Below are 10,950 nucleotides of genomic sequence, written 5' to 3' on the forward strand. Positions count from 1 at the left end.
CAGTCTGGTTCTGTTTAAAAAGCACTGGGAGAAAGGAAGCGTTTTGAATGGCCAGCTACAGGGACTGAGCTCCACCAGAGCACGTCCATACAACCCAACAGAGACTCCGCTGAGGTCCTGTGCATGTGTGTGTGCGCGCGTGCGTGTGTGCGAGTGTGTGTAATGAGACTACAAATGTTCTAGAGGAACCTGCTTGTCATTCCGCTTGGCTGTCCACACAATGCTGCAATATTCATGATCCTATTATAGTGGGTAACGAGAAGCGGTCTATACACACACACACACACACACACACACATCAAACACACACACACACACACAGGTCTATCAGCGCCCAGATGTAATCTAATCAGTGTTTCGGTCTATCTGATCAAAGATCAGCTCATGTGATGTCTTCTTTGGCTCAGAGATCTGTTTACATGTCCCTCTGAAGACAATGACCCGCGTGCCACTTGGCCCCGAGTGACTAACGCACTGTTAGCTTCATTTCAACATGGTTATGTAACTTCACTCTAACTCTCTAATGTTGCAGGTGAAATTATATTAAAACCTGCTTAATATGTAAACAGTAGAGACATTCTCTCTAGACTCTTTTTATTGTCAGTAGGTTGAGGAACAGCATGTCCCTGTTTGTTTTGTGTTGGCGTTAGCGCGTTGCTTGGCGACAGCGCACGGCCGACGTGTCGGCGGCTCCGGCGTGTGCTAGCTTGTCCTTCTCGCCGTACTGTAGCTATGCCACACACCGCCGTGTGAGCCAATCACTGCTGAGGAAACAACTTCCCATTCCCGGTCTATGTGAGAACGGACCCTGGGTGGGATGGTGCGTCTTCCGAGCCAACAAAAGAAACCGAGGCGAGTGTGAATTATGAAACGATAACAGGCCAGAGCAATCGAGAGCCTATTGATTCAGGGGCCTTTGTGAATCAATAGGGATTTTCCGTAGCGTAGCGGAGGGAGGAACAGAGAGAGGAGAATGGTGCTGAAAGGTTTATGGGTGATTGAAATCCCACTGACACATACACACACACACACACACACACAAACAATGTGAAGCTGTGTGTCTTTGATATGGTGGGATCCTGCATGCCATGGTGCATACTAAGAGAGAAAGATAAGGAGAGATAGGGGGGGGGGGGTAGAGAGAAGGAGAGAGAGAGGGAGAGAAAGAGAGGGAGAGAAAGAGAGGGAGAGTGAGGGGGTAGAGAGAGGGAGAGAGAGAGGGGGGGTCGAGAGAGAGAGAGGGGGAGAGAAAGAGAGAGAGAGAGGGGGGGATATAGAGGGATTATAGAGGAGAGATGAGGAGCTAGCAGGTTTTATTGCTGTGGTGTGTGTTCAGAATGCACTAACCTGGGTCAGAGCGACGCCCGTGGGAAGATTTGTCCTACAGAGAAGCAGAGAAGACAACAAACATTACCGGCTAACGCACAAACACACACACACGCACGCACGCACGCACGTATATATAAAGACACTGACATAACACAATGACATGCTCATGCACACACACGCCTACAGACACGCCTACAGACGCACGCAAACACACACACACGCACGCACATATAAAAACACTGACATAACACAACGACATGCTCATGCACACACACACACCTACAGACACACGCAAACACACACATAAACACACATAGACACACACACACATAATATAAAGACACTGACATAGCCTGGTCACACTGTTGCATCAACAGCACATGCATTTCTGCCCCACCCACTGATATGATGCTAAAGAAATGATTGGGAGTCTCTTATTGCAGCGAGATGTTCTGAACACGGAGGAACAGTTTGAGGAAAGCGACCGTCTAGAGCATGACTGCACCGCAAACAAACCATGAATATTTCAGTGCGCTATCTCTGCAAACAGACCTGTGCTAAGCCTGCATACGCTAGAATACATGATACATTCTAACCACATACCGCATATCATATAGTAACGGCTAGCTAATATAGCCTTCCCCGAGAATGGGATGATTGTCTTATCGCACATTGCCAGAAAATGTATTGCTATGAATGCACAGGTTCTATGCAATGTCAAAAAAGAGTTCTAAAATGTAGGTCGCGGCTAAATATCGGCTAGCGCTTGGCAAAAGCAGCTACAGTCACCTCCAGAAGCGGTCTACAGCGTAACTGCTAAGGTGAGTAGTCAAATGGAAAACCTTGGAAAACCACACACACGTCTTCAAAGAGTGCTAGAGCTTTGGAGGTAGGCGACTACCCCCGTCACACACGCACACACACACACATGCACGTGCATGCACACGCGCGCAGAGTAGCTCACCTGAGTTCTGAAGGTGCCGGGATCTGAAATAAGTTTGAAAACAGGCATGATGAGTGGTTTACAAAGTGGGCGCACACACACACACGCACGCACGCACGCTGACACACACACTCGCAGCGTGGAAGCACTCCCTCATTAGTGGAGCCCGGACTCCTGGGCCTGTCTGTTCTCTTCACGCTCTGTGTTTGCTTTGCTCTGCTGAGGTTACCTGACAGGAGTCTAAACAACTGAGGGAGGGGAAGGAGGAGGGGGGGGGGGGGGGGGGGGGGCAGGGCCCACGAATGTTTTCGCTTCGAGAGTTTGTTTCATTGGCTCCCCCGGGATAGGCTACACCCCTTAGACCCACACACACACCCACGCACACCTACACACACACACACACACACACACACACACACACAGTGTCACACATACAAACACACACACACGCCTTCCCTCCTCCAGGCCTGCCTTTCTGCTAGCAGCTTGCGAACTTTGACCTGTTGCTCAAACGCATGGAGATCTGGCTGATAACAGGGAGGGGAAGAGGTCTACAGGGACTCTATGTAACAATAACACACACAGTCAGTGTGAAAAACACACACAGACACACACATACACAGACACACACACCTTGAAAGGTCTGGAGGTACTGCTCAGTAATGATGTAGTAAACTACTATCTGTTCTCCTCACGTCCGCTGATGCAATTGTTGTTTTGATACGAGACATTATGTCACAGGTGATAAGTGTATATTTGACAAAGCGTGAATCTAAATTAGTTTCCTTTCTAGGCAACTACGTAACATTGACCAACATAGTAATTATGTGTATTTTACGTTGTTAAAAATAAATAAGTAAATAAATAAATGAATAAATAAATAAAATTATGTCAAGTAAAAAGCCCCAAAAATTGAAATCTTAAAATCCCAATAGGTTTGCAAAGTTAAATTCAGTGCAAAACAAGTAATAAGTAAAAGGTATTCTTGTCCAAGTAAATACTTGGACAAGAATACTTACTTTTTACTTATTACTTGTTTTGCACTGAATTTAACTTTTTGTACCATTCTCAAAACCATCTTGAAAACTGTTTGGAAAAGGGCAGGCACTTTCAAAAATACTTGACAGGTGATTGGATGAACGATCTGTCTATCACCGTCCATCACGCACTAACTTCCACCGCTCCTCACCGTCGTCATACCTAAACCCGCCCAGCGTAGCTGTTTGTATTTCCTCTTAGAGCGCTGATTGGCGAGGTTGTTTTCTGTTCGACCTCTTTGGAGAGCATCCAGATCGATTTGTGAGACAAACAGAATGGTATCTCTGGAGATCAGGGTGGTCTCACGAAGCTAGGCTACCACTCTCTAGTTCTGAAAACAAAGCAAAGCAGACTTGTACAGTACGTGGAGTGATGAGTGGGAGGAGTCCTGGGGAGTCTGCGGGGCTAATCTGGTAAGGGACGGCCAATGACCCGGTGGGGCTAACGCTGGCCTTACTGCCTCTGTGCCCTGATCACCTGTATGAATGCCAGGACCAACAGGAGCACGCGCCCCTCTGCTGTGAGCACACACACACACACTTGCATGCATACTTAATCTCTCTCTCTCTTTCTCTCTCTCTCTCTCTCTGACACATACACACGCGAGCGCATACGCTCACATGCACGTACAAACACACACACACACACACAGACACACTTGCATGCATACTTAATCTCTCTCTCTCTCTCTGTGACAAACACATACACACGGAAGCGCATACGCACGCATGCACACACACACACACACACACACATACACACACATACACACACACTTGCATGCATACTTAATCTTTCTCTCTCTTTCACTCTCTCTCTGTGACAAGCACGTACTAACACGAGCACATATTATGCACACACACACACACACACACACACACACACACACAGAGGTACACAGTGCAGGTTGATAGGACCTGTTTGTCTAGCATCACTCTAATCTGTCATGCTCTCCCTCCATTGTTCCTGGCGCCAGTGGGCGGGGCCCGTCATGCTCCGTACAGCGTTTTAATGTGCGAGGTTAAAGACGCCTTCTGCAGAGCGTTGCTGGACGGCACGACCATCTCACACACACGACCGTAATCATTTCAGACGAACGTCAGTCGAATACGCTACAACACACACGAGAGATATCACAGGCTGCTCTATAAACTAGAGTGGCAATATGTGCTACAGTATGGCGCTTGAGTGTGTGTGTTTGTGTAGGTATGTGTGTGTATAGATGTGTGTGTGTGTGTGTGTGTGTGTGTGTGTGTGTGTGTGTGTGTGTGTGCGTTTGTGTATGTGTACAGTACATGTGTGTGAGAGTGTGTGTGTGTTTGTGTACGTGTGTGTGTGTGTTCTCTCTCTCTCTTACCTGTTTTCCCACATGTGCTGAACCTCCCCAGACATTCTTTATGGGCCCCCAGGCCACACTTGGAGCAGCGGTACCCCTGGTTGAACACGCCTCTGAAAACAGTCACACAGACAACAGCCATGACCTTCCACTGGAGAGGAGGAGGAGGATGAGAGGAAGAAGAGCAGGAGGAGGAAGTGAGGGAGGCGATGAAAAGACCAGCCGTTGGTGTCCGTCCAAAGTTCCCCAGGGGGCGAGGTCGTCAAACCGTCCCGTCTCTCCCCCCCCCCCCCCCCCCCCCCCGCAACCTCCCCCCCCAAAAAAAGAAAAAAAAATAGACAGCCCGTGGTGTCGTTGCCCTTTGCATAACCGCTCCTGTCACGCTCCGCCACGCCGCCCTGCTGGCCGAAGCAGAGCCCACCATGCTCCCCCACCCCCAGAAGGAGGCTCACGCACGGCCGTGTTATGGACATCCTGTGATGCTCATCAAACATGGTGCATATCCCAGGCGTTGAGGTTCAGCCCAGGTCTCTCAGGTTAGGTCAACAATAAAGGTGTTGAACGCGTCCCAAAGAGAACAGCTTTTTTTTTAATGTAGTCAGTATCTCTGTGGATCCTTGTGTTTGGTTTTGGAGTGCTTTAGTTGTGTGCGCATGTATGTGCATGTGTGTGTGTGTGTGTGTGTGTGTGTGTGTGTGTGAGTGTATGGCTGGATTCATAGTCGACGCAAACTACATAAGTGCAAGCAATGCAAGCTTCGCAAGGCCATGCAAGATCTCGTTGCGTCCTTGCGTGTGTCATGCCGAAATTTGTCACTTGACGCAAGCAATAGTGCAATTCCTTGTGTTTCCACAAAACAAAACACGTAGCTTGCGTTGTTTACGTCGACTATGAATCAGGCCTGTGTGTGTGTGTGTGTGTGTGTGTGTGTGTGCATGCGTGCGTGAGTGTGTGACACTCACCTCAGTAGCATGTAACAGGAGTTACAGGAAGTGATCTTTTCGAAGGTGTGCATGTGAAAGTCGTGGAAGTTACTGTTGCCGTTCTCGGGACGGATATTGGATCTAGACATGAGGGAGAGAAGAGAGAAAACGAGAAAAGATTGGTTCAAAAAACAAAGGCACTATCTGGTAAATGGTAAATGGTCTGCACTTATAAAGCACTTATCCAAGGCGCTTTACAATGAAGGCCTCTCATTCACCCATTCACACACACATTCACACACCAATGGCGGCAGCTGCCATGCAAGGTGCCAGCCTCTGACTGACTCTGATAACAGCGTCTACAATTAGACCACACCAGGGGGGCCAGGAGCTGCTGCTGGGAAAAGTAAACAAGAAAATAGAAGAGAGAATTCATTCAGAGAAGTAATTGGGAGAAATTTGGGGTTCAGTGTCTTGCCCACGGACCACCGACCCTATGATCATTGGATCGTCGTCAGTTGGGCCAGGGGAGAGACCACACGTACCGCGGGGAGACTAGGCTGCCGGCGCCCGCCAACTCACTGATTGACTCGTCGAGCAGCGGGAGTGTCTCTCTTCAAAAGCCCCTCCAGAACCCATTGATTCTCTCCAGAACCCATTAATTCCCTCCAGACCCCATTCATTCCCTCCAGACCCCACGCATTCCCTCCAGACCCCACGCATTCCCTCCTGAACCCATTCATTCCCTCCAGACCCCACGCATTCCCTCCTGAACCCATTCATTCCCTCCAGAACCCATTCATTCCCTCCGGAACCCATTCATTCCCTCCGGAACCCATTCATTCCCTCCGGAACCCATTCATGTCCCTGTAGTCAAACCAGCCGTTCCGTTGTCTCCGCTCTCTCTGTAACGAGTGCAGCCTTGTTTCACCTCTCCCTTTCTCCCTCTCTTTTATCCTCCATTTCTTTCTTCCTCCTCTCCCTCTCTCCCTCTCTTTTATCCTCCATTTCTTTCTTCCTCCTCTCCCTCTCTCCCTCTCTTTTATCCTCCATTTCTTTCTTCCTCCTCTCCCTCTCTCCCTCTCTTTTATCCTCCATTTCTTTCTTCCTCCTTCGCTTGCTTGTCTCGTCTCTGTTCGGTGAACGTCCCCACCGGGTCTAACGTGATCGGATTGCTAAATTCACTTTTTTTTTTTTTATTCTCTCTTCTATTTCCTTGTTTACTTTTCCCAGCAGCAGCTGCCCGGGCCCCCTGGTGTGGTCTAATTGTAGACGCTGTTATCAGAGTCAACAACGAGTCTAATCATTTTCTATCCTTTGATCCGGCTCTTCTCTAAAATAGCCTGGCTGTGACAGGCGAGCCAATCCTCCCTTTAGCTTGTTCCGTCAACAGCGTCGTGCTTGGCTGCTACGGTGCGGTGGTGTTTATTAAGACAATGTTTATTATTCTCTATGATATAATGTATCAGGACCCCCCCCTGAATGGTTGATGGTAGAAGTGGATGTTCAGCCCACAGACACATTGTGGCAGAGGAAAATGTAAATGGACGGTTTTATTGTGGGTTTACAATGTGTGTGTCTGTGTGTGTGTGGGGGGGGTATAATCACAGCTCAGATGTATCGTGTGTGTGTGTGTGTGTGTGTGTGTGTGTGTGTGTGTGCGTGTGTGTGTGTGTGTGTGTGTTTTGCGTCAGCCCTGCGCGTCTCTGTTCCTAGAGTTCACCACTGTGTCACTGATGAATCATGTGATCAGAGTCAGACCTGAGGAACAGGACAGGTGGCCTGTCAGAGCTCTGACAGACATACAGAGTGTACTAAATCTAACTGCTTCCTGTATGTTCTGTAATATATATATATATATATATATATATATATATATGTATATATTATTTGTTTTGTATTGTGTCTGTTTTCTTTTCCTGCTTTTTTATGTTCAGCACTTGGAGTTGCACTTTGTGTATGACTTGTGCTATATAAATAAAGATTGATTGATACATTGCAGACCACACACACACACACACACACACACACACACCAACTGTCTCTTACACACACACACAGGAGCATACACACACACTCACAGGCACACACACACACGCCTGCATTTACACATGTGCACGCTCATGTGCAGTATGTGCACTCACATGGCCATGCCAAACTGTTCCAGCCACTTCTTCTTCAGCTCCTTGGTTTTGAAGAAGAACTCGAAGCCAGACTGTCCCTGGTTGTGCGTGAGGTAGAATCCATGGGACCACTGTCTCAGAGCAGAGAGAAGACAGAGGAGAGAGAGGGAGAAAGAGGGAGAAAGAGAGAGAGAGAGACAGAGAGAGGGAGAGAGAGAGACAGAGAGAGGGAGAGAGAGAGAGAGGGAGAGAGAGACAAAGAGAGAGAGAGAGAGAGGGAGAAAGAGGGAGAGAAAGAGGGAGAGAGAGAGAGACAGAGGGAGAGAGAGAGAGACAGAGAGAGAGAGACAAAGTGAGGGAGAGAGAGACAGACAGACAGACAGAGACATAGAGAGAGAGAGAGAGAGAGAGAGAGAGAAACAGACAGACAGAGGGAGAGAGAGAGGGGGGGGGGGAGGGGTTAGTCCATGCAACCCAGAGCATACAGCTCCAGACAGCGGTGGACAGCGGGGCCTTTAATCACAGCTGATTGGCCACTTCAGCGGCTCGTCATTCCTCCACTTGCGAGGAATGACGGGGGGGGGGGCTTGTGTGGATGACAGCAGGTTGAGCGAGAGGGTCGGGGAAGCAGGCCGATAACTCTTGGTTTTAATCTCAGAACAAACGGGCCACTGTTCACAGAATCATTACCAGCCAGACGACTCTGCTCTGGCCAGACCTGGCTCCATGCACCATCTCCTATCACTATTTGTTTCTTTATTACAGTTTGCCGGGCGTTCCCTGTGTGTGTGTGTGTGTGTGTGTGTGTGTGTGTGTGTATGCGTGACAGAGTTTGTTTGTGTGTGTGTGTGTGAGTGTTTCTGTGTTTGCAGGTGTCCGTGCATGTGTGTGCGTGTGTGTGTGTGCATGTGTGTGTGCGTGTTTGTGTGTGTGCGTGTGTGTGCGTGTTTGCGTGTGCGTGCATGTGTGTGTGCGCGTGTGTGCGTGTATGTGTATGGGGTGTGATTAGTGCCAGCACACCATACTGAAACGTTTGACTTGCGCCTACTTAAGAAGACGCAATGACATCAAACGTCTAAACGCACGTGTATAATTTCCATTGACAAACAATGGAGAGACAGACGTCTCATAGCTGTAACGTACCTGTAACGCAGACGCTGTGCACATGTTGTTTACACGTATTGCGCATCGTGTGCGTGACGGCAACACTACAGGTTAGATGCGCCTCACATATGCGACACCAACACTACACATGACAGTTTGGTAAAATCATAGATGTACGTACGTACGTACGTCTTGTAATGTGTGCAGAAATTGCATAGCGACGTGTCAAACGTGCCAGTGCCTTGCTTGCGCAGCAGACGTGTTAGCGGCCGCACGTGTAAGGTCAGTTGCCTTTAAATCATAGCTGGTTCTAATCTCGTCCTTGCCAATTGGTAATGCATTCTCAATAAATGGAATTCGCACATGTTAAGCAACTTGTTTTTAATAAAGCATAATATCTGAATGACTCTTTCTTCGCAATTTAAAACAAATGTTCAGATACACGTGTTTCTTGTCAATAGAGGGCGCTGCAGCACCATCAGCACCAGTTCGAACAGCCAAAATGTAGCGATAGTGGAGATAAAACGACACATATCTAGGAAAAGTTATGCAAGGAGGGTCCTGGAATTTGATTGAGTGCAAATAAATATTCTTAATTTGTATTCAATATGGACAAATGAGCCCCGCTCGCAGCTTCTAGTGCCCGCTGACTTAACACGAGCGTGCAAACGTTACAGTACATGCATGTGCGCAAAAATGGCAAGGCACATTTTACACGTCACTCTCTGAGAATGCGAGCGACTCGTAACGCGTGCGCATATGCACGCCTATTAATCAGCTCGCCAAAGTACCTTTATACACGCAATGCAGGCGACGAAAGCACTGAGTGTTTGTTACGCTGGCACGAATCACACCCCATAGTATGTGCGTGTTTGTGCGTGCGTGCATGTGTGTGCATGTGTGTGTGTGTGTTTGTGCGTGCATGTGCGTGTTTGTGCGTCCGTGTATGTGCGTGCATGTGTGTGTTTGTGCGTGCGTGTGTGTGCATGTGCCATCAATCACATGGCAATGTTGAATAAAAACACCATCTGGGAAACAGCCAAGCTGTTCAGTACCTCAAGCGCTGCAGAGATCATATTACAGTCATAAACACACAAGGCAATCTGAATATGTGTCTGAACTGCTTTCTGGGACGATCTCTTCTCAAGCTGCCTCCACGAAGATGAGTTAATGTTTTGAGTGGCATTCTTATGAATTAAAACAAAAAGTCCTGTCAAGTCTGAGTCGGAGCTTCACCCAACGCTCCTTATGGCAGAAGTTTTAACGGCAGGGTTGAGTCTTAACCCCATGTACACCCCCCCCCCCCCCCGATTCGTGGATTTGATTCCTCCTCATGTTCCCCTCATATGATGTCACGCTGACGGGAATATAAGGACAGCATGGCGTGTTACTGAACTGAAACAGGAAACGCATCAGAGGGCGTCGTTGTGGACCCAGACCTTTCTGTTGTCCTTGTCGGACGTGGGGTTGTTGGTGATCTTGAAGGTGTGCAGGTCGATCACGTCCTTCATCTCGTAGTTGTCGCCGCGCCGCTTGCACACGATCACGGCGGCGTCAAACAGGAAAATGTGCCTGTGACAAGACGAACGGAACAGTCTGGTACGTGCGCATACCTTCCATGTCTTTAGGTAAACAAAAGAGGGTTAGGAATATTACCAGCAGTGGCTCTAGTGTACAGAGATGGAGGACACAGATGGGGATGCACATTTAGACGCACAGTTACGGGCGTCTGTGTAAACACAGGCCCCGGGGAGGACGGCAGGGGAGGAGAGGAGAGGAGGAAGAGAAGAGAGGAGGGGAGGATTAGAGCTATATGTTCCAGACGCGCTACCTCACCTGTCCTGTTTGGCCCGTCTGTCCACCGACGACACGCGCACCTCCCCATCTCCCTTCGGTCGCCCGTAGTTACTGAGACACAGATTCTGCACCAGAGAGAGAGAGAGAGAGAGAGAGAGAGAGAGAGAGAGAGAGAGAGAGAGAGAGAGAGAGAAAGAGAGAGAGAAAGGGAGAGAGAGAAAGAGTGAGAGAGAGGGAGAGAGAGAGAGAGAGAGAGAGGGAGAGTGAGAGAGAGAAAAAGACAGAGAGGGAGAGAGAGGGAGAGAGAAAAAGACAGAGAGGGAGAGAGAGGGAGAGAGAGGGAGGCCTCACTAAATG

General features: G+C 48.7%; 1 protein-coding gene across 1 annotated transcript in view; it reads right to left on the reverse strand.

Annotated features, from left to right (window-relative positions):
- The window catches only part of vav3 (vav guanine nucleotide exchange factor 3), a gene marked incomplete at its 5' end in the record, with an annotated part of 74,642 nt that overhangs the window by 20,060 nt on the left and 43,632 nt on the right, over positions 1–10,950 (reverse strand). Inside the window, 7 exon segments of the mRNA XM_084443244.1 lie at positions 1,348–1,381; positions 2,294–2,316; positions 4,668–4,759; positions 5,609–5,710; positions 7,714–7,823; positions 10,236–10,368; positions 10,633–10,718. Of these exon segments, the coding sequence (XP_084299370.1) occupies positions 1,348–1,381; positions 2,294–2,316; positions 4,668–4,759; positions 5,609–5,710; positions 7,714–7,823; positions 10,236–10,368; positions 10,633–10,718 (580 nt within the window).

The sequence above is a fragment of the Borostomias antarcticus genome (assembly GCF_949987555.1).
Source record: "Borostomias antarcticus genome assembly, chromosome: 9".
Lineage (NCBI taxonomy): Eukaryota > Metazoa > Chordata > Actinopteri > Stomiiformes > Stomiidae > Borostomias > Borostomias antarcticus.